The 25494-nt window shown below is 35.3% G+C and overlaps 1 protein-coding gene across 4 annotated transcripts in view; it reads right to left on the bottom strand.

The window, feature by feature from the left end:
• NOVA1 (NOVA alternative splicing regulator 1) overlaps positions 1–25494 on the bottom strand; it is a 132821-nt gene that overhangs the window by 37257 nt on the left and 70070 nt on the right. For all 4 annotated transcript variants that reach the window (XM_087951760.1, XM_026664532.2, XM_087951762.1 and 1 more), the window contains exon 3: positions 1660–1826. In XM_087951760.1, coding sequence (XP_087807886.1) covers positions 1660–1826 — 167 coding nt within the window. The remainder of the gene's footprint in view (positions 1–1659; positions 1827–25494) is intronic.

Consider the following 25494-nt stretch of genomic DNA (forward strand, 5'->3'; position numbering starts at 1 on the left):
TGACCTTAATTAATCTGTAAAGTTAATATTTCAAGTAATTCCATTTGTTACCTAGACTGCTGCAAGTGTTCTTTTGAACTGTAAGAAATATTACTGCTGATATCATAATGTTAATATAACCAATATAAACCACAGGTTAATCACTCGTTCTACAATAAGAGTGTCTTGCCTCCTTTTTAATTGCCTAATACCTTCTAAATCAGGGGGTGGGAATTTTATTTCTATGTTTGTGGTATCTGAAAGTTGGGATTAAGTAACATAATTGCCCCTTAAATATTCCAGAGTTGTAAAATAGCTAATTTACTCTTTTAACCCTTAACTTTAAACTTTTAAAAATATGAAAAAAGATCTACGTATGTGGGAATGTAGTTTGGAAAGGGTTATGAAAAACTACTTTGGGAATAATAAATAAGCTGCTTGGAGGGGAAGGTCTGTATATGTCTCTTGCCGTCCTAACAGTTCTCAGTTCTAATGATTTTCAAGCAAATAATTCATAATTATATTTCATAATAAGTAGCATCTTCCTTATATACACAAACTTGTTATAAAACTTACTTTAATTTGATTGCAATACTAGAATACAGTTGGGACAGATAAGCATTAACCACCTATATTTATGTGTATATGCATATGCTTGTATTTCTCTATGCGGCTTTCTAGACCTTTCTAAGCGTCAGTCATGGAGATTGTTGTCACTTATACAACACTTCACAGTGGGGAATGGTGGTAAGGTAAGTACTGAATTAAGTGATAAATCTGTCCTCATCCTTGTGATCATAGCATCATTAGTTATCTCACTAACAGCAACTTAAGGCAGTAGCCAGACCTTGCAGAGACAAATGCTTTTATAATTTGCTCCATCAAATCTGTGCTTGTCCTGAGATGCCTGGCAAAGTTTTAAGAACTGGCTTAGTTAATCAACAGGATTAAGAATTTTTTTATTTTTTTATTTTTTCAGAAAAGTCCAGTTTTGCTTCAACACCTAACAATCATCTCCACCATATTCAAGAAAGGGTATAGTTATTCCTTGCCACCTCCTTTCATGGAGCACAAAACTCAGCCTGTTTTATTTTATGTTTTACTCCATATAGCCATTATCACAGCAATTTTCTTCACATCCCTGAAACAAAAAAAGTTATATGCACTTAGAAAAATGAATTGAAAAACCTTTGCAATGGTTTCTGTGAAATTTGGTGAACTATGTAAGAGATAAGTTTCCCTATAATTTCACTCCATTTGGGCAAAAAAGAAAAAAAAAATAGAGCTGCTATCTTTTTCCTAGGCTAAATGGTGGAAATTCAACTTTGCCTTTCCAAATTTATGAGATTAACTGCAGCACAAATTCTAAAATTACTGATCTGTGCTCTTTCTCTCTCCCTCCCTCCCTCCCTTCTTCTCTCTCTCTCTCTCTCAGCATAAATATGAGTGCACTTATTCTTCTTACATGGTAGTAATTCTGTAGGATTTCCAGTTGATGTCGAAGTCAGGAGATGAATGTCAGAATGGAAAGAATGAAATAAGAGTTTCAAAATCAGAAATGCTGAAAAGTTGCAAAGTATATTTACTATGGTTGCTTTACTTGTAAATTGCTTAGGCTTTTTTGCGATATCCAACACCTGCTTATTCTTCTCTCTCTCTCAAAAAAAAACCCCAACTCACTTGTTTGATGCGGTCCGGATTGACGGTTGTCTGAGGCTGCAGAATACTAACTGGTTCTGTCTTGGCCACATTTTGAGGCATTTCTCGTATCTTTTCAGCAATGAAGCCATGCACAGCATTTAGTGCTTCCACTGTTCCCTGGATCAAACACACCCGCTCTGTCGTACCTTCAGAAACAAATAAAATACATTTTGTTGTCTTGCTTTTAAAATATTAGGTATGTGCAGGAACTAATCAAACCATAGCCTGTCAGTTTAACTAATTTGAACAAAATAAACAATTCATGAAAAGATCATACTGTGATGCACAATGGCTAGGATATGAGAACTTAATGCAAAAAGATGAAGAATGGGCATTTTTTTTCTTTTTGAATTTTCGTGGAGGGATGAGTGAATTAATGTGGATATAGTTAGATAAATATTACCCAATGCTGTGTTGTGTACCAGTTACACCTCTTCCTAGACAGGGAGGCCTATTTGGTCACTCGTGCCCTGGTCATCTCCCAATTGGACTATTGCAATGTGAGCCATACTAGGTGCCCAAAGAAGGGCACATGTAACACCTTTGTTCTGCAAAATGCTCTGGGTGCCACTTTGCTTCCAGGTCCAATTCAAGGAGTTAGTCAACATTTATAGGGCCAGGCTATCTAAAGAACTGGCTTTGCCCTACCACATCAGCCCATCCCATTCGTTCAGGTAGGGCAGGTATGCTGCAGATCCCACCGGCCAAAGAATTTTGACTGGTGACACCTAAGAGGATGGCCTTCTCTGCTAGTGCCCCTGCACTGTGGAGCACTTTGTCCTCAGAGGGGAGGAAACCCCCCAATCTCTTGGCCTTGCTCAAAGGGGTCAAAATCTGGCTATGCAGCCTTGCATGAGGAACAGAGAGGTCCACATAAATGTGGGGCTGTCTGGTCCTATAGGAACACTTCTTTGCTTGTAGTAACAACTGCTAACAACCCATTTTGGAATTTTTGAAATGTTATTTTTTTAATTTAAAAACTTTTTATCTTAAATTAATTCTGATGTTAATATTAATTTTATTGATGAAATTGTGCACCACTCAGAGCCCCTCTCTATGGGAGATGGATAGTTTATAGTTAATAGTTACATGTGTGTGTGTGTGTGTGTGTGTATGTGTGTGTGTACTATCTCTCTCTCTCTCTCTGAAATGAAATAAAGGTACCAAGAACTATTTAAGGTTACACTGAGTAGTTCGCTTTGTTCAGCAGGATGGCTTCTCTTCATGTACAATACATGCAGATTGGCCTGCCTTGACAAACTCTGTGAGAAACTTCTGATCTTCTATGTAGTGTGATATGCCTCCATGAAATGAATCAATCTGCAGAACCTTAAAATGTTTCTTGTGATATGCTAACTTATTTGTAATAAGCAGTGGTGGGATTCAATTTTTTTTACTACCAGTTCTGTGGGCGTGGCTTGGTGGATGTGGCATGGGAAGGATTCTATAAAATCTCCAGTCAGAGGTGGTATTTGCCAGTTTTCCTAACTACTCAAAATTTCAGCTACCGGTTCTCCAGAACTGGTCAGAACCTGCTGAATACCACCTCTGGTTATAAGCCCTGACTCTAAGGAATATAAAGGACTATTTTATATTAAAAACAATGTCAGTTAGGCTAAGAGACAGAAGAAACTTGTCCAAAAGCATCTAAACTACAATTTCAAATACTGAAACACAGTGATCTAAACTTTAAGTTCCAGTCTGGAATCTACAGTGTTATATATTTATTTCCTATTCTATGCTATTTTATATATACAGTATATATACACTAATCCATAGGATTCTATAAACCCATTATTTCCTGGTACAATATTTACTTTGTCATTTTTTGTGTGTGTTATTCCCTTTGAGCTTTTTAAGAATACAAAGGAAAATTTCCTTATAGGCTGGGACATTACTCAAGGCCCTATGAACTTTTTATAAGTGTGGTATGGTACATTGTTCACATCTTTCTAGAAAATATTGCATTTCATCCTAAAAATTATGCTGTTTATTTTTAAGATTCTTGATGCTTTTTTATGTATTTGATTTTAATCCCACCTTTATGACTTTATAAGTAATTCAGGATGGTGAACATATTTAATTCCTTCCTCCCTTTTTTTTTCCATCAATCCTGTAAGTTTAGTTGAAAAACAATGACTGTCCCCTAATCACTCAGATGGTTTTCATATCTAAGGCAGAACTAGAATTCAATCTCCTTGTTTCTAGGCCAGCCCCATAACGACTACATCATACTGAGACTCCTTTGAATATCCTTTAGAATTTTAAGATTCCACTGAATTTTTCCTATTTAAAAATAATATTTGTTTAACTATATTTGCCAAAAGTGTTAATGTTTGAAATAGATACATTTCACTGAATCCATAAACATTTCCCAAATTCTATTATCCCAGACTTAGAATTTTCATGTTTCTATACCAAGTAGTAATGAAAAGCTGGAATAAACATAGACGAAACTAACATAACCTAGCAGAGGGCTACAAATATTTACCTAGCTGCAAGAACAATCAACTTCAATGATACTTACTACAAAAGCATGTATAAGCTTCTTATTGAGGAAATCAGATTTCCAGTTTTTCTCTGTGTGGGAGCAAATGATTTTATAATGATTTAATTTTATTTTAATAAAGAGAAGTCTCTTTCATTTTTATTAAAGTGAAGTTCAACTTGACTCCTCTTGGCCAATTCTATGATTTCTAGGAAACAGTAAGGCTGATGTGAGTCCTCCAAGTAAACCAGACAGGAAATACAACTAGATAAACTAATACTATAAAATCTAGCACATCTGGAAGTACAAGTTCCTGCCACCAGTTTTAACCTCCTGAACACCTAGGGTAGGTTCTATGTTTCTTCCTCTGACTGTTAATCCATTGGGGCTCCTTCTTCTCTTGCCCAATTGTTTCCTAGGCAACATCTCTTCCCTTCATTTCCCAAGGTCATCCATACATTACATTACAATTGGTCACACTGAAAATTTATTTGAAGAAACAAAATAATTCCAGGATTGGTTTCAGTGAGATGGAAACATTAGCTACTAAGGTAAATTTTGGTTATTGAAATGAGGGTTTTTTGAGAGGGAGGAGCGGGTATATTATCTTATGTTTTGATGAATAATTTTAAATGCAGAGTCAGATTCCTGTTAGGTAAATGAATATATTCTTTGGTTACAGTGTGTTCTTTGGTTGAGGGTGTATTCAGGAGAAAAAAAAATCTTAGAAATGAAAATTTAACACCTACCTTTTTAGCAATCCCCAACAAAATTAATTTAAAATTCATGGAATGATATTGAAAAGAGTACATCTTGTATTTTATCATGAAAAAAAATTTCATAGCATACTTTTAAAATAAGTTTCTCTCCTAATTTGAAGTACAGTATTTACAAAACCATTACAATATTAAGATTAACATATTCTCAATGATGAAAAGTACTATGGACATTGTACTTTGGAAGGTTTTAATCATTCGAAAATCACTGTAAATAGTGAATATCAATTGTTAGTGGTTGCTCTATGAGAAGAAAAATAATATGAAAAGAAATAGAAAAATAAAACACCCTAATTCTGAAGGATAGGACTATTGCATGCAGATTTATGAAGAATTTATAAATAAAATTCCTGCCTCTAGAAACAAATATATATATATATATATATATGAACATTATATTATTATTATTATTTTATTTATAGCATTTAAAATATTTTAATGTTCTTTCAGTGAAAATGTCTCAGAGAAGGAGTTATAATTATGACCCCAAACAAAAGATCAAGAATGAAAAGAGAAAATTTTCTATTTAAATTTCATATAAACAAATCTGCTAGCATCATTCTAGGATTAGATCCATTAACAATAATCTGGAAGCTCTCAATCTAATGAAATAATTGTTTTCATTTACATAGACATCTCCAATTTAAACTGTAAAGAAGATGGGAAGAGGGATATTATTCCAATTATATAATTTATATACTTTTTATAATTTATAAAAAAGAACAACTTTCTTATAAAATGGCAATCTATTATATCAATAAAATAAATTGATATAAGATACAGTCAACATACAAGAATACATAAATGTTTCAGTGAATATTCCTAGATTGATGCTAGTTGTGTTTATTCCACAATTTATTTGATAAACCACACTGATAAAACAAATGTTCTTCTTTATCATATTAAATTACTTTCATTTTGTAAAATTATATATCATAATATATGATTTAATAACTGAAAATACACCACTAATTATGGATATATAGGTAAATATATTATTTTCTGTACTATAAAATGTTACCTATAGGAAGAGAGACTTGAATTATAAAATCTGTGTTGACTGAAATAGAACAATATGTAATTTTAAATAGAATTATTTCTTGAAAGATGTGGTTTCAACAATCTCTACTAAACCATGAGATATATGTTTGTGTGTATGTGTGTGTATACACATGTGTGTGTGTAATTGTTATCTATTTAAAAAAAATGCACCATTATTCTAGAAGATATTTTGCAGAAAACACTATTTTGATATATAAATTAACTTGATCTAAGGATGCAATCTTCTTGTGGTTTATTTTTCTTTCTCTCTTTCTTGTTATCTTTGCTCTCTGAAAGTACTCTTTTGGTGTAGAACTCCTGTGGTTCCTGCATTAAGTGCTCTATTTCAGAACAAGTGCACTAGGGAGTATTTACATGAAGTATTAATTTCCTACTATATGATAAGTAGCATTGTGGATTGATCAATGTAGCTAATGCAAGTTCTCTTTCTTGATCAGCAGACAAAACATTCATATAAAACAGATATCAGTTTACATAGACGATATTGGAAACAAACATAAACAGCACTTAAACTGATGAACACTATCAACAGTATCAAAACAACAGAAATGAAACAGCCCAAGAAGAAATTTCACTAAGCTTGCATTCAAACCAAACTTTTCTGCACTGCAAAGTTTCAGATTAGAATTCTGAATTCTAGGTTTTATTTAATAACAAAAATACAACATAAAATATACTCACATTATAATGCAATATGGTAAATGTGAACCTAAAGGTATTTCTCCCCATCTGCAGAATGCAGTATAATGTGGACTCTTCATACCTCAGGCCCACAACTTACATCCATGAGGTACCACTATTCCTGGTATACCAAAGGTGCCTGCCAGATTAGTTGATCATCCTATTTTTTTCCACAATTCTTTTGATATATTTTTTTAGCGTTTGGCATGTGTTAGCCAGGGATCACTGGAGTGGTTGGCTGCCTCTGTGAAAGGAATTTTTTGGGGTGGTGTTATCTTTATCCGCTGGATGCCTGACGCTGGCTCCTTTCTTGTCCCTATACTGGCTCCTTTCTGTCCCTATGTCCCTATATTGTTCGCTCACGGGAATTGATTAGAATTAGAATAACTTTATTGTCATTGTACAAGTACAACGAAACTGTGGATGCACCCCAGCAACTGTTCGCAATACAATAAAACCAAAGCACTTAAAAATGAAGAGGTACACAGCCTAGCATCTTACTACATCAGCCACTGCGGCCCCCAAATGTGGTATTAATTGACAATGAAGGATTAATTGAAATAAGAGAACTAATTTGGGTGCAAAGCAAAGAATCAGCGACAAGCATAATTCCTATTTCCAACAATGGCCTTGGCTTTTACAAACTCCACAGGCATTCTATTACTGAAGCCTAGTGCTTTGTTTAGATTCAGGTGGTAGAAAGAATACTGGGAAAACAAACAAAAGAGGCAAATTAAAACAGCTTCAGTTTATATCCTAATAAATGAGACACTTGTGACTATCCTAACTGATTACAAATCACAAACTTCATGACCATCATGGCAACTGCTTTGTCTAGCAATAATATTCTCTTAATGTACATAATCCAAACTGATTGGTGATCCTTCCCAAACATGGGTATTTTATTTTATTTACTCTAAAGAAGGGCAAGTACAGGTAATTCTCGATTTACAACATTTAAAGTTACAGTGGCACTGAAAAAAGTAACTTATGTTCAGTCCTCGTTGGTCAAATTTATATATCTTTTCTACCAGTGCTTTGTAATAGACTTTATTAAATGCTTTACTGAGATCAAAATACACTACATCCACAGCATTCCCTTAATCTAAGAAACAACTCTGTCATAAAAGATACATTTCTGGTTTGACATTAATTATGGACAAACTATACTATCTATGGATAAAACTAATTTTAATTTATATGCTGCTCAGCAAAAGTTCTGCCAGTTTATGGAATAGCAGATAATACTAAATCAATGATTTCTTAGGTCCCATTCTTTTTCTCCCTAATAGTAAAAACGTCTTCTTCATCAATCTTCCAGCATTCCATGAACTAGACTAGATATCTTCACTGATAGGAAAGAGTGACATTTGCTCTCTAATTATATACAGTAGCTTGCCTGACAGTGTTGGTGGGAGTTTTTACAGTGGTAATTCTTGATCAGGCTTTTGTTTACTCCTTGATCGTTTGTGTGGGGTTAGCCTGGTCTTAATAGCTGCTATTTGGGTGCTGATTACTAGTGAGGTGATGTTCATATCATTTTGATTCTTTTTTAGTTTTTTATTGTTTCCTTTCAATGATGTGGAAATATTATTATCTATATTGTTGATGGCTGATAATTGTACATAAACATAAAGGAAAGCCTGCTCCCCTCTAGCAATGAAGTTATTACTTAGTCTGACAATGAAATATTTAGTAACAAAAGGTCTGCAAGTAAGACATTCCAAGATCACCAAGAATTCTATGGTTCAGCACTGAATTATCTGTATTCCCTTCTGGTCATTTAGTATTTAGCATTGTATTGTAATTTAGCATTATGGTAGCACCAACCATTAAGAACAAAATGGAATATATGACACATGGAGAGATGTGTAACTGAAAACATATGAAAGCAAAATTCAGAAGCTGAAAAACAGTGGTTTCGATTCTGCAATATATAGTATATGTGAATGTTTTGTAGTTTTAGTTTTACTGGAGATGCCTTTGGTGATATTTTTGAAACCCGACCCCCTTTCTTACTTTCCTAAATGTATACAAATGAATGCTTTTTTACATGTACGGCAGGGGTCCCCAACCGCCGGTCCGCGGACCGGTACCGGGCCGCGGAACAAGCCTTACCGGGCCGCTGGTTGCTGGGCGCCGCCATCTTTTTGGTAAAAAAGCAATTTTTCGTCAAAAAGATGGCGGCGCTAGCGTTGGTGAGCTTTTCCGGTAGAAAGCCATTTCTACCGAAAAGCTCACCAGAAGCGCGGCGCCGCATTTTGACGAAAATCACTCCGTGACGTCACCGGAAGTGATTTTTCGTCAAAAAGATGGCGGCGCCCAGCTGACGCGGAACCGGGCATGGCGCCCAGCTGACGCCGGAACCGGGCCGCGGCGTCGAAAAGGTTGGGGATCCCTGATGTACGGTATATGTGTAAAAAATATTCAGACTTATCATTATAGCAGCAAGGATAATCTTTGCCCAAAACTGGAAATCAACAATGATACCCACAGACCTGGCAATAACTAATAAAATCCACCAATGTGCAGAAATGGTTAGATTAACCATGTTACTAAAAAATAAGGAAGAGGGGGAGTTTTTTACAATTTGGAATATAAGGTACAAATGGTTGTATAAAAAGGAAGTAAAGATAAATGTATATATAACTATGTATATATGTCAAGTAATATAATTAAATAAATATTGTATTATAATTGTATTATGATGATAACATAAAAAGTAAGGATTTAAGAAATAAGTTATAGATTTACTTGTAACAAGTGACTTTAATTGACACTAATAGAAATGTACACTACTATGAAAACGTTGCAAAAATGTGAGAACATGTTTCTCTTTCTTTAAATATTTTTTTTTTGAAACTTTCAATAAACATTATTAAAAAAGGGGGGGGGAGGCTTTTTTTTAAAGGTAAAATTAGTCTGAAACTTTTTTTGCTTATTTGTTTTACTGCTTTACATATCTTGCATTCTCAAATGTCATATTATTTCTAATTTAACATTTGTATGTACAATTAATACTATAGACTAACTTGTAGATGAAGCTTCTCATAGAATATAATTTTCAGCAACATGTGTAACTAAAATATATAATTCAAAGTTGGCAATTTCTTGTCAATTTAAAAGCTTTTGGCCTTCTATTAATGTCCCAATGTAACTGCTAAGGCATTTACAGTTTTGAGCTGTTAAAACCCTCACCATAAAAATAGGAATGACTAATTTTCTCAAATATTTTAAAATGTATTTAAAAATTAAATATAGTACTTATTTTAAAATAAATATATATATATATATATATATATATATATATATATATATATATATATATATATATATATATATATATATATATATATATATATATATATATAATATATAATATATAATATATAATATATAATATATATATAATATATATATGTTTTCTGAGGTTTTTGCGGGTATTTGTATGTGGATCTTTGGTTATTTGGGTTTTCTCTCACGTAAAATTTGAAGTATCTAGGCGATGTTCCGATGAAGTCTCATTCATCATCTTCAGGCTTGTGTCTTCGGCTTTGTGCTTCTCGGAGTAAGATACTTCCAATTTTATGCGGGAGAAAACCCGAATAACCAAAGATCCACACACCCACACACGCACACACACACACACACACACACATATATGGTATTCAGCTTTGTTCGGGTATTTTCCCACGTCATTATAGTTGTGCTTTTAAAGTTGTAGCAATGTTTCAGCAGAATCTCATCTGCCATCATCATGCTTCTGTATTGTGTTCGTCTGTGAGTCACACTTTTACAGTTGTTTCAATTTTAAATTTGGGGCTAGCCTTCTGCTGTGCCAGAATGGTTTTTTCTTCATCCTGATTGGTTGGGAGTCTTGGTCTGTGTTTATTGGTCTTGGAGTTTGCTGTGTTCTGCTTGATTGGTGTGTCTAATATCTTCTGTCTGTTTTGTAGCTTTTTCTGTCTTGATTGGCTGGCAACATTGTGTTTCCTGTATTGAAGGCTTTTAGTGCGGCTTGGCTCCGAGTAAACGGATGGCTATCATTTATTAGGAAGCTAGGTTTCATCTGGGTGCCTGGTTGGGGTGTGTTTGAGCTGGAGGTATCAGGGGGAGTCTGTTTGTGCCCAGGTGTTTGCCTGGCTTGTGGTGTAGAGATTTTTTTGTTTGAGAGTGCAGGCTTCCAGATAATTGACAGTCTGGTGGAGTCATCTCTTCTATTCATGCTTTCAGGTCTTTTTTCAATCTCTATGGCTTCTCTGATAATTCTGTAGCTGGGGTTTTCTATAGTGGCTACGGTTTTGGTGCCATTGAAGTCAATGCTATGACCTGTGGCTTTCATGCGTTGGACTAGTGAGGAAGTGTGTTCCAGCTTTTTTACTGCATTTTTGTGTTCATCCAGGCGGGTACTTATATGGCAGGGCATGATGCACAGGGGACTTCATATATGCCTTGGTTTTCCAGGTCAATTTTATCTTTGGGGTTTCTTAGGATGGCTGCTATTTTTCCGTCTGTTTTGAAGGCAGTCTTGATGTGATGCCTGTGTAGTATCTTGCTGATTTTGTCTGTAGTACCTCTTATGTAGGGCAGGACAGCTGTTCCATAGGTCTGTTCATCTTCTAGGTCTCCATTATGTCTCAGTGTGTTTTTGTGGATCAAGCTGGTGATTTTGCTTTTGTGGAAGCCGTTGGCTGTCAGTACTTTAGTCAGGGTGCAAAAAAAAACAGATGGCACACTAGGACACACCATATACCACAAGAAAACACACTCCAACCGCTACCTCAATGCCCAATCCCACCACCACCCAGCACAGATAAACTCCGTGGCCAAAACACTAATCGCCACAACCAAACGCCTGGCAGACAAGACACACATAAAGAATGAACTATGCATCCTCACTAAAGTACTGACAGCCAATCACTGGCTTGATCCCCCAAAACACACTGAGACATAATGGAGGCTAACACAATACAGAAGCCTGATGATGGCAGATGAGATTCTGCCGAAACGTTGCTACAACTTTAAAAGCACAACTATAATGACGTGGGAAAATACCCGAACAAAGCTGAATACCATATATAGATAGACAGACAGACAGATAGACAGACAGATAGATATAGATATATGTATATATGTATATATATAAATATAAAAATATGTACTACATTTAATTTTAAATACATTTTAAAACCTTTGAGAAAGTTAATATACACACATACCTACATACACACACACACACACACACACACACACACACAAAACGCATAAAAGTTTTAGCCTTGAGGAAATTCCATGTTGGGCAATCAAATCATATGTACATTTATCAGAACATTAATCCAATTAATTTTAGGTGTTGTTTGACTACAATTCTCAAAACTGGCTATGCTTATTTGACTTAAAAACTTGAATCCAATAAGGTTGTTATGGTTAAAACTATTCCCATTTTAGAACTTAAAAAGCTTTGAATACCTTTTCAAGAGCTAAGGAATAGAGCCAGAGTTTTCAATAAAGAAAAATAATTTAAAAGTTCCAAATTTCTCTCCTTTTATCAGGTTATAGCTGATAAATAACACTACCATTTTATCAAAATTGTTCATAACCAAAAAATAGACATACAATGTTTTTTATGGGTAGGTGATACTTCAAGAGAACCTTTTAAAATAATAGTAAGCCCTGTACCTAACGTACAGGTAAGAATCTTCCTGGAGAGTTCAAAATCTTTAAAGGACAGAGAATGGAAAATCTTCATTGCTATCTTAGTGCCTTTGTGAATGTGAGAGAGGAAAAATAATTTGTTAGACTAGTTAAAGGGTAAACATATAAATACGTTTTTAAAATATGAGGATGAAATCGTTATGAAAAGTCATCAAAGGTCTGTCTTCATTGTTCAGCTGTTATTACAAACTGAAACCTCAAATGCCTCCTACAACAAAAGAAAAATTAGGAATTGATAAATAAGAACTTAGGAGTACAGAGAATTTGGGAAGAAACAACATGTTATTAAGTTGAGAAATAAGCACATAAGGCTTAATATATGAACTGTTCCATAAGCTAGAACTACTGTCATAAATATTTATACTGATATGATAAAACAAATAAACATTATGTTTTGTTAAGTTGTAAAGCAGAGTAAATATGTACAATTATAGTAACACAAATGCTTATTTGCTGGTGTATCAAGGCTAAGAATCAGGCCACAGAATATATATGTTAATAATCTAAAGAGTAAAAAGTGAATGAAGAATGAAATAATGAAACACTAGTGAAATTCTTCTTTAATGCAAAGTAAATTAAAATTGGTTAAGTAGTTTGCTGAATATTTTTCTTAACAGAAATTCTTTGTGTGAAAAAAGTAAAATAAAATCCACACACACACTTCAATTAGCATAAGGTTTTATGCAAACTGTTAAATAACTTGAGCATAAACTCTCAACATATATTCCTGAGAGAAATTCCTTTTAAATGAAGTCTTTCTGCAAATTCAAAAACCAATGGATTTTTTTTCATTATTGTAACTCTGAATCTCTTCCTATAAGTAAGTTTCTTAAGTAAGAGAAAGATATAAAGAAAAGATACAAACTATAAAAATAGGTTTAAACTATAGTACAGGATTCATTGTTTGTTTTTGCTTCATCCATTTCGGATTCTAAAAACTGAACCTAAAAAAAATCTGCATCAACAGCTATGACAAGAAAACAAAATAATTATTACACTACTTAACTAAATGGACCTATAAATAATAAAAGCAAAATATAACATTAATTTTTCCTGCAAAAAAGTTAAGAATTAACAGCCAAAATATAATATACTGTATTAAGTAATATAAATTTACCAATAATGCCTCTTATACATATAATTATAAGAAAACGTATATCTATAATTAAATAGATGGTTACTGTTTTCCTTAAGAATGCTTAAGGACATGCTTAAATGGTTTCAAATGTTGAAGGATGAGGCACTTATCATTTATCTTACTATTCAAATTCACAAATGCACCTTCAGATTATAACAGCAAAATAGTGCAGTATTCCCCGATTTTCAGTCTGAAATCAATCCATGAGATATTCAAAATATGAAGAGCCCCCTGCATATATTCATTTTAAGGAATGCAACCCAAAGCCATGCAGAGATTTAAAACTCATCTTAAGTTGTTAAGTGAGCCAGCTGTAACATTCTATTTGTACCGATACACTTAAACATACATATCTGTTCTCTGTACATACATACTGAACAGTGGTGGTTTCAAACTTTTTTACCACCTGTTCTCTGGGCGTGGCTTGGTGGGCGCATTTTACGTGCCAAACGCACGCTTCCCGTGCATGCAGAGGGTTTGCTACTAACCTTCTCCTACAATCCTGCACTCTCTGTGTCTTCAACAGCTGACACATGGTAATCTGCTGTGCTGCACGAAGCAACTGAGCTTCAAAACCATGAAATAAAGGTCAGAATAGAGCCAGGGCGGATGGGAGGGCCAAGCAGCTGATCGTTGGAGCGAACTGGTTCACTCACAGATGATTCTCAGAGCTACCAGTTTGGCTGAACTGGGCCGAACTGGTAAAATACCACCACTGATACTGAAAGTAATTTAAGAAAACAAGCATACTGTTCTACACAAAGACCTAGGAGATGAAAGAACAACATATTAATTTGTCAGAAATGTATTGTCAGCTTTGGAAGCCATATTAGCACCAGATGCTTCCACGCTGCCATATTCTTGAGCCTGAGAAAATGGGAGTGGGGAATTTCTTGAGTGTATTTGGTTAGACATAATAACATTCTTCTTCTAAGTCAAGGTCATGTTATTCTGCACCTGGTTGAGAAGACATCTCAAGTTGGGATGGATGGTGATTGGGGCATGTGATACAATGATGGATGCAGAGGGTGGATTTATATATTTTTTTTTACTTATTGCAAGGAAACCTGGAACTTTCAGATTTGGGATTTCCCACATGTGCCAGTTCACTACCCAAATAAAAAAAGACCTTTTGAGAGAATGTCTGCCTCTGAGTTATTTGTTGGAGTGGAGGTTTTCTGGAATGCTGACATATATTTAATTTAATTTGCCATTTAGATGCCATCAAGATAAAAAAAAATCTATGTGTATTAAACCAGTGGATGATGAAACTATTGCATGATAAATTTGAAGTAATTTTCAAAACTATAGTTATAGTTAAAAATAAGAAAGTTGTTATCCATTTCCATCCATTCCCTGTAATTTTGGGTCTCCACATCCATCATTTTTGGGGAGGAGGGGGTTCACTTTGTTTCCTTCTCTTTTGAGTTCTGAGGGCAAGATATCTAATAGCTTGAATGAAAACTGTATTTTAATAATCAAAATTATTTAGTAAGAAAACACATTAATGTTTCACATATTCCAAATGCTATCTTGAAATTGTAATTTATCACAACCTGCACATGAATCGGTTGGGTGCTAGAAAGGAAAAAAGCAATTAAGTTACATCAGGATTTCTTGATCATGGATGTAAATGGTTGAATTCTATGTTCTGTATTGGTTAGATTTCATCTCAAGTATTGAATCCATTTCCAGGCATAACATCTTAAAATTTAGAGAAACTGAAATGCTTTGCATAAAGGCAGTGTCAATAACTACATCTCAGTAACTAATCAAAGAAAGATTGAGGAAATTGAGTATACTTCACCTTGAGAAAGAACAACTTATCGGGTAGATAAGATATGATAGTACTTTTCAAGTCTCTAAAAAGCCGTCATGTAGAACATAGAATCACAGAACTGAAAGAGACCTTGGAGGTCTTCTAGTACAATCCTCTACCCAAGGCAGGAGCCTCATATCATTCCAGTCAAATAATTGTCACATCCATTTTTGAAAATCTCCACTGATGGAGTGCCCACAACTCCTGGAGGCAAGCTGTTCCACTGATTACTTTTACTGTCAGAAAATTTCTCTTTACTTCTAGGTCGGATCTCTCTTCAACTTTCCACCCATTACATTTTGTCCTGCCCTCTGGTGCTTTGGAGAATAAGTCAATGTCCGCTTCTCTATGATAGCCCCTCAATTACTGGAAGACAGTTATCACATTCCCCTAACCCTTCTCTTCAATAGGGTAGACATACCTAGCTCCCTCAACCATTCATTGTATGATTTAGTCTCCAGAACCTTTATCATCCTTGTTGCTTTTCTCTGCACACTTTCTAGGGTCTCAGCATGTTTTTTGTATTGTGGTCACCAGAACTGTATGAACCCAGAAGATAGTCAGAAACTATTTTCTTGCGCAGAGTAAATAAGCCAGAAAAATGTTCTTAAATCACACAAAAGAAATTTCTAACAAAATATTAGCAAAAAAAAATATTATAGTGGTAAAACCAATTTTGCAGTAGAACTGCTTAATCCTTAATCCTGGATGTATTCAGATGCTGTTGGAGATGTTTTATATTGCATTATTGTATAAGTAGGGGAGAGCAATTTTGGAGATGAGGTCAAGGCACTAGACTAGAAACTATGAGACCATGTGTTCTAGTTCTAACTAACACAGAAAACCAGCTGGGTGGCCTTGGACTACTCACTCTCTCAATCATAGGAAGAAGTCAGTGGCAAAACACTTCTAAAAAAAACTAGTCGAGGAAAGCTAATCGATGATTTAAAAGTGTCTTCCTAACCCTGTCAATCTAATTCATGATTGTTAACTTATAAAGGTTTTAAGCAGATATCAAATCTAACAATTCAAAAGTATGCAAATGTAAGTAGATAAATAGGTACCACTTTGGTGGGAAAATGTTCCATGTGACTCAGCATATAGTCATGCCAGCCACATGAACATGGAATTGTCTCTGGATAACGCTGGTTCCCTCAGCTAGGAAACAGAAATGAGCACTGCCTCCAAGAGTCGGACATGACTTGACAGGGGAAATCTTTACTTTTTTATCTGTTTTATTATTTTTAAATAATTTATTCAAGGTTTAAACTGTTTTGCCAAGAATAAATAGTTATAGATATTAATCAGTTATATAAAATATAAAAAGCAGCTTAACCTATAAATATGCATTATATTTATATTTCACATAAAATTCAGAATTCAGTAGAAATGCCATAATTCAGATGTCCATACTTCAAATTCAAATTTCAGCTCAACTCCACTTTCTCTTCTGAAGTGTAATATTATTCTACTTAAGCTTCACTAAATGTATTCTTCTGACAATTATATATTTAAATCTGATTAAACTGGAAGATCTAGTCACCATACATGTACACATTCAGACTTAAACATAGTTCTCACTTTTCAGGAGTTGCGATTTGCAATTATATAATACCTAGCTGCTGCAGTATATTTCTTTTTAATCTAATTAAAATATCTTGTTTTTGGATTAAGCATATAGCAATAACATACAATTAAATTTCATGTAGTTAAGAAGCTGGTATAGTGGCATTATATATTCCAATAGCTAAATGAAGTGCAGAATATAAATAAGTATTTGCAGTGACTGAACTATTAGCTGACTCCCCCTTCTCTATCATTTCTGTCATCCGTGAACAGTAACATCTGCTCTTGAGGATTGAGGGGAAGAAAAAATGAGACAACCTGATGGTCTTCTTTTTCCTTCCTGATTTATTTATAATATTCATTTATTTATAAATAAAACAGATTTTCTACTCTCTGAAGAACTGTTCACTACATTGGGCTTGCATTCCTGAGACCTAATTGGTATAGTAAGAAACAGTAGTTTCACTACACTCAAAGCTCCATGACGGAAATGCATTTTAAATTGTTACAATGCCGTCTATCTCCTGGAATTTTCCCAAATTCATGTTCATTGTGACAATGACACTATCTAACCATCTCATCCTCTGCTGTCCCCTTCTCTTTTTGGCCTTCAATCTTTCCCAACAACAGGGTCTTTCCCAATGAGTCCCATCTTCTCATTAGATAGGCTTCTTTTTTTCTTTTTTCTTTCCCAGCTTTATGAATTAATCCTGGGAAAGGTAATTCCCAGGGAAATAAGATTTTTGTATAGTGCATCTAAAATGTAAATTGAGCTTTGCTACTTGTATCTTGAGTGAGCACTTTAGATTTATTTGCTCTGCGATTCATATATTTATTTTCTTGACTATTCATAATTTCAAATGAATCCTACTCAATATCAACGTTCAAAAGTGTCAATACCTTTTCTATCCTGCTTGTTCAAAGCAGAACTTTCACTTCCATAGATTATCATAAGGAAAAAGATCTGCATGAGTCTGATCTTTCTGGTAGGGACATAGTATTTGTTTTTATTTATATCCCATATTTATTATTTTTTACAAACTATTCAAGATGGCAAACATATCCAACACATCTTCCACTTCCCATTTTCCTCACAACAACCTTGCAAGGTGAGTTAGAAAGGGCATGACTTGCCCAAGGTCACCTAGCTGGCTTTCATGGCTAAGGCGGCACTTGAACTCACAGCCTCCCACCTTCTACTAGTGATGCCTTAATCACTAGATCAAACTGGCTCAAACTTGGAAATTCTTTTCCAAGGCTTTCATTGGCAATCTACCAAATGGTAGTTCTAGGCATATTTCCTGATTGTTAGTTTCCTTACGGTTGACAGTTAACTGTTGAAAAAGCTGAATTAATACAGTTCAGCTTAACTTTGACAGTTAACTGTTGAAAAAGCTGAATTAATCTAACACTTGTCTATTTTCATGCTGAATTCTAAGCTGGTTGTTGTCATTAATTTAGTTTTCTTTATTTTTAATCATAATGCGTGGCAGAGCAACCCCTCAGGTCAGATCTAAGGCCAGGTGGAGGAAACAACACTGTCCATGGCCTGGGTTCACTGCTTGATTGTTGTCATGCCCCTGTCGGAATCTGATTCCAAGCGGGAGGCTGAGAAGCTTGTGTTGACCTGGGGCGTGGCACAAAAGCAACAAAGCCACAAAAGTAGGTAAAGTCCCTTTAGTACCTCCAACTTGGCCCCAATGTCCAGTTATCATTGGCTGGAGAAAAAACTGTCCCAAGAACAGTTTTTAAAGGGAAGAAATTCAGTCCAAACCCAAAGTACATATAAATTATAAATAAAAACCAACACAAACCATGCTGCAGCAATTAATGAGACAGGGCAGGATAAAGAATTGCAGATTTCAAAAGATAATGAAACACACACAGTTGGGAGGATGCCAGTACCCAGATAAGACTTGACAGACCAAAATAATTCACACTTTGCTTCCAGCAAGGTGCTGTGCGCAAATGCCCTTTTAAAATCCTGTTTTCACACCTGCAGCTAATGAAGGAAATCAGGGCCCTTTTCTCCTCCGTAACCCATGTAACTCACGTTGCTCCCTTTTCCGTTTCACCCTGCGTGCCCTAGGATGAAGAGGGGGTGGCCCTGGGTCTTCCTCTGAATGCCCAGCTGGACTGTGGCCTTCCCCAGTTTTTTCCACAGCCACCGGAGCCACACTCCCACTCCCTGTCAGCTGCTCCACCACCTCCTCGGAATCAGATTCCACTAGGGGCATTACATAGCTGACAGGGAGTGGGACTATGGCTCCTTTGGCTGTGGAAGAAACTGGGGAAGGGCAAAGTCCGGCTGGGCAGAGCAGGGGATAGGTAGAGCAAGGCAGAAGGAATTCATAGGAAGACTCAGGGTCACCCCCTTTTCATCCTAGGGCACACAGGGAGGAATGGAGAAGGGAGCAATGTGAGTTATGTGACTTACAGGGGAGGAAAGAGCCCTGATTCCCTTCATTAGCTGCAGCTGGGAACACAGTATTTAAAAAAGGAAGCTACACACAGCAAAGTTGTTGGAAGCAAATCGTGAGTTATCTGTTATTGTCGAGGCTTATCTGGGTTCCTGGCATCTTCCCAACTGTGTGTGTTTTGCAGGCCTTTCAAGTCTACAATTCCTTATCCAGCCCTGTCAAGTTAATTTCTGCAGCACGGTTTGTGTGGATTTTTTTTTTACCAATTTTTTTTTATTTCAATCTACATACGCACAACAATACATTAACAGTGTGGCATCAATATATCATACATTTTAGTATAGGAAAAATTAATAATATCAATAATATCTCTCAATGCATATATTTAATATTAATTCATAATCCTTCAATGCTTATTTTCAACCTTTCAAAACTCTCTCCAAATGCCTACCACCATATCAGTTGAACATACCTAGTAATTCCATTATTCAATTTTCTCCCTGCTTTTATTTTATTTTTTTAAATAAAAAAAATTATCATTTGGCAAGCAGTGTGGTTCCAGGTTTCACATCTCAATACAAACATGACCATAGTTACCTGTTCATTATATTTGTTTAGTTTCATATTGCATCATCCTTATTTGTTAAATATTAAGCTTATCTTATCCAATTCCAATTCATGTTATATTAATATATTCTCATATCTTATTTTACAATGTTATCTAAAATTCTAATCTAATTTCTGTTGTCATTTCTCATATTACTTTTTTCTGTCACATTTGTCATTTTATCAATCCTTATCTGTAAATACAATTGTCCCCTCTGGTTAATAATTTGAGCTAACCACCTTCATTCTACCTTAATATCCATCTCCACATCTAGTATATAACACAAATATACATATTTTTCTCAGATTCCACATTATATTTTCTCAAACACCTTATGAATCATCTATACATTACAAAATACTATTTTCAATATATTCTTATACATCACAACATATTACCTTGCGGAATCTCCTTCCTTATCCTTTTTTTTCCCACCCATTCTCTCTCACTCTTTGGACAATGTACTTTTATTCATCCTTGTTTGTTTCCTATTCCTCTTTGTTTTCTGGTCCTTTCTCTTAATTCCCTTATTTCCATTCTTATTCCCCTCCATTTCTCATTCCAGTTATTAAACTTTTCTCTCTCCTTCTTTTGATTTTTCTTTTGCCCATTCCTTTTTCTGCTTTTTCCCTCTCCCTTTATCCATTTTCCAAACCATTCTCCCTTTTATCATCCCACCAGACCACAAATTTTTAATTCTAATTCCTTCTCCCCCCCCCCCCGCTTAAATAATTGTTGTTCATTTTGTCCTTCAATGTTGATTTCTTCTTTATAGAACTCCTCCCCCTCGGGTTTATTTTGTTCTTGTGTATGCTGAGTCTGTATGCTGAGTTCTAATTTCTGTAGTACATAATTGCACATTTCAAGTTTAATTTTTATCATGTAAAAATTTAACATGTATGTGTGGATTTTTATTTACAGTTTGTATGTACTATGTTTTCAGACCGAATTTCCTCCACATAAAGACTGTTCTTGGGAGAATTTTTTCTCCAGTCGAAGATAACCTGGACATTGGGGGCAAAGTTGGAGGTATTAAAGGGACTCTTCTTGCTTATTTGACTGTGCTGTCTTGTGCCATGCCCTGGGTCATCATACTCATGGGCACAGGCCTTATTGTTTGAGAGCAGGAACAAAGCCTTCAACCAAACAGGTCAAACACAAGGCTGAGATCTGGCCTGCAAGGCTACCCTAGAGACAGTGTTATGCCCCAGAGACAGTCCATCCCCAAGACGCAGCTGGGAGTCCACAACCCATGCAATACAGGTGGTTCAAGCCCTGGGACCGCTGGGCTGACTCTCCAAGCAGCAGAGGCACCCAATCAGGCCTGCCAGATATCCGGGCAGCCACCTGCTCCATCCCAGCCATGGCAGCCATGGGCAAAGACAAATTGTGGAGTTGCGGAGAGGCAGCCTAGTTAGTCACTGCCAGGCTGCAGCCCCTGTGTGCTTAGCCCATTCTCTCAAACCTCATCCTCCAGAGAGCCCACCACCTGCCATTCCCACCCCCAAGGGCCCCAGCAATGGGAAGGGAGCAGGCTCGCTGGAGGATGAGGCAGTGTGTGCAGGGGGGCAAAGCATGGCAATGATGGCGACCTCTGTCTGTCTTTGTTCATCCAATGGATCAGCCACAGCACCTCCCGTGGTCTCGCCTTCTGCCTTTCCTTTCTATCCACCTCAGCCTTGCCTGATCCCCCACAGCCCCCACCCCATGAGTGATGTCAAACTGGCCATGCCCATCCTGGCCATGCCTATCCATTGGGCCGGGACCAGCCAGCTACACTCACCTGCCCCCCCAAGGGCAGCCACAATGCTGATGTGGTTCTCAATGAAATTGTGTTTCACATCCGAGTTAGAGTGAAATATTTTAGAAAAATATAGTTAAAAATTGATAGTTAAAATAAAATCTCAAAAACAAGTATTTTGTTATAAAAACTGTTGAAATGATATTGTAAAAATGAAATGAGCAGGAATTTCAATTCAAAACCAAGAACAAATAATAATTAACTTGTAAACCAGAGTCCACATTTTATCATTAAGTCTTACTTTCCCCCATAGGAGCTCCACTTTAGGTGGGGCTGAAACAAGAAATTAAAAATTCAAGTCTTAAAATTAATCAAGTATTTTCTTTCTCATAGTGGTTAATCTTTAGCCATTTTTCTTCTATAGACATGTTGCTCAAACTGAAGTTAATACTGAGTTTGCCAGTATTAATAGTCCTTGATGAAACTGCCTGAATTTATCAAATTGTCTTTTAAAAGTAGTAGGCATCACCACCCTATGTAGTAATAAATCCATAGGTTAATTATGTGTTTATTAGGGTAAGAATCCATAGGTTAATTATGTGTTCATTAGGGTCAGAAGTAAAATTAAGTATGGGATACTATTCCTCTCTCTCCCATTTTCCTCTTTCTCTTATCTCTACTCCAAGCACCAGCTGCAAGAAAAAGACAGATAACTCTTAGCAGAGGTCTCAGCTTGAATAGGACTTCTATGATGGTTATATAATTAGCCTAAAGGATTCATTAATGAAACCTTCTTTCCTCCCATACTTGTTTCTTTTATCTGAAAATTGGCTTGTGGTAAACCAAAATATTTTTAAACTCCCAATTAGTAAATAATTCATGTTATTCAAAATCAATTCATATCCTGGATGAGGGGCCACAGTTTATGCTGCTCTCTCTTTCTACACAATCAGATCCAGATCTCTTTCTCGTCTTTTGTAATCTCCAATTCCCATTCTTTTCCAGATGAGTAAACTTACAGCTGCTGCTTCATTCAGAGAGGGAGTAAAATTCTCTGTTGCTCTTACTAATCTTTGTGTATGGCTATGAACCAGGCTCCAAAGGAAATAAACTGGTCAGTATCAGCACCAACTCTGGAGAAGCAAGGAAAAAAGAAAACCATAGCAAAAACAAAGTTATAAGATGGGTAAGTGGGAGAAAAATAAATTCAGTTCTTCACCAACTTGGATTAAAATGTGAGCTATAAAAGAAGTCAATTACTTTTCACTAAATGAATTTTTTGAAGAACCGGCTATAACTCTATAAATTGGCAATTGGATTAGCAATATTTGGCCTAGAGAATCATATTTTTCATTGTTCAGAGGGAATTAAAATTATTAAATGGCTTCCAAAAGTAATAGAATTGAATTAATAACCAACATTTCAGTGGAATGCCATCAAAAATAAGAATTTATAGATCCATCTGATTTGACACAAAATATTACATTCTAATTATATGCCTGCAGCAAGTGATGCTATGTTATTCTCTATAATTTATGGAAGGAGGTATTTGTGGAACTGGATATTACTTCATTAAAAATTGTCATTACTTGAAGTGACGCATATAAATAAAAGAGAGGTAGAAGCTAAAACACAGAGACAGTTAATTAAGTTATGGGTTGATTCAATTTTTCAGAAAGAGAAGATACTACTTTTATGAAGAAAGTAACATGTACATTAGCTATAAAAGTAGGTAGTTGTCAGGTCTTCTCTTTTCCAAATACTATCTCATCTCCAAAGTCTTATGCCCACTTACAAGATTCCTTTAGTTTAACAGTCTATGGAGATTTTCAGTCATCCAGGTCATGGTTGTCTCAAAAGTGCTTTTTCTTTGAAAGAATATTAATCCTTCCATTCCCTACCATCCAGTCAGAGCTGAAGAAGCTTCTTGGATGAGAAACAAAACATCTTTAAAGAAAAGCAAGCCCAGTTGCCTCTTGAAAAAGCACCTTTGGGACTTCAGTTTAACTGAAGATTGTGTCAGTCCACAATCTACTTTAATGGCAGTTCCTTTCCAGGATCCAGGGCAGAAGACTTTCCTTAAATTGTTATTTGATGTTTTAAATTAGAAATGCAGGGACCAGGCACTTCTTCATACATAGCAAATTTCCCAACTGAATTATGCTTCCTTATAAAAATAGAAAATAGGGATATAATTTAATTAATCTGCACAAAATAAAATTAAAAGTTACAGAAGATATACATTTCTACTTTGTAACTTTCTGCTTATAGATGTTGAATCAAAATTACAATATAAGTTGAGGTGGCAGATAGGTAAAGATATTACTTTAAAAAAGACACAATGTAATGGTCATTAAAATTTTATGTTGTAATTTGAATATGATGTAACATATTTGCATTTTCCCCTTAAAATGTACTATATTTCTTATATTTCTTTTTAAATGTTTATAATACAATGCATGAAAATAGAGTATCTGATAATTAAACATGGCATTCATATTAAATTTTCTTCCTCTAAATCTATTATAACACTACCCAATTCTTGAAGAGGTATTAAGTTCTCTGTTTTTCAACAAACCTCCATTTGCTCTTTTATCAAACTCAAGACAATAGTTTATCATCTTCCTTAAATGGCAAATCTGACTTGGGAAACTAAGGGGGAAATTATTTTTTAAAAACACAAATGGTAAGATGAACTTGAGCCATCAAAATGGTTTTGCAGAAAAAATATACTACACCAGGAGAGCCTTGGAAATTAGACATAGGTACTTTAAGATCAATAACATTTATTCAAAAATGAAAGAATCTGACAATGGGAGTCTAACACAGGATTAGAATGATTTTTTTAAAAAAATTATCAGTACTTCCACAGAAACTCAAAGTCTGGAATAAACTACTTAATTGGCTTGTTTATCAGAGTAACAGAGCCAGTGTGGTCTAGTGGTTAAAGTGTCAGGCTAGATACAAGAGACCATAACTTCCAGTCCTGTCTTGGGCACAAAGACAGCTGGATGACTTTGGGCCAGACACTTTATCTCAGCTTAGGAAGGAAATAATGGTAAACCACATGAAAAAAAAAAATTGCGAAAACAACTGCAGAGACCTGTTAAGGAAGTCACTGGGAATTAGATATGACTAAACAGGAAAAAAATAAAATCTATAGAAATGACTATTTGTATATGTGTGGGGATATGAGAATTGAACACGTCCTCCTTTGCTGTGATCTCATGGTATGCAAACTTTATTTCCAACTGTTTTTCTGTTATTGAATTATATCAAGAAGTTGTACTTTATCTAAACAGCTACATGAAAAGTAGTTTTGATACTATGAAAAGTAAAAGCGTCAAAAGTTCAGTCATCATCCTTAATTATCTATAGTTTTGACAATTGCCACTTCTGGTTAGGTTCTACAAGTGGACTTTACCCAGCTGCATGAGAAAGGTAATGAGAGGATTGTTTTATTCATATCAGAAATGCTGATACTGAAAGAAATCATTTAACCATTGAAGTGGCAACAATCCTTCCCTACATCTGGGTACATCTACATACATGTAGATTTACACTTCAAATGTGCTGTTGTTGCCTTTGGGTGACGTTACTATTATGAGGTAAGGAAAAAAATCATATTTCTAAGTAGCTTTAGACTGATAGTCATAAATTGGATTACAAGTCAAAATATTAACTGTGACAGCCCTTGCTTTTACAAGATATTTCAGTGGTATACAATGTGAAAAACCTAACTTAAAAAAAAATATTAATTCCAAAACATATAGCTGGTACTCATGTATTCCTAACAGGCTA

The sequence above is a fragment of the Notechis scutatus genome, chromosome 1 (assembly GCF_049901735.1).
Source record: "Notechis scutatus isolate UNSWTSFEM ecotype Mainland chromosome 1, rNotScu1.2, whole genome shotgun sequence".
Lineage (NCBI taxonomy): Eukaryota > Metazoa > Chordata > Lepidosauria > Squamata > Elapidae > Notechis > Notechis scutatus.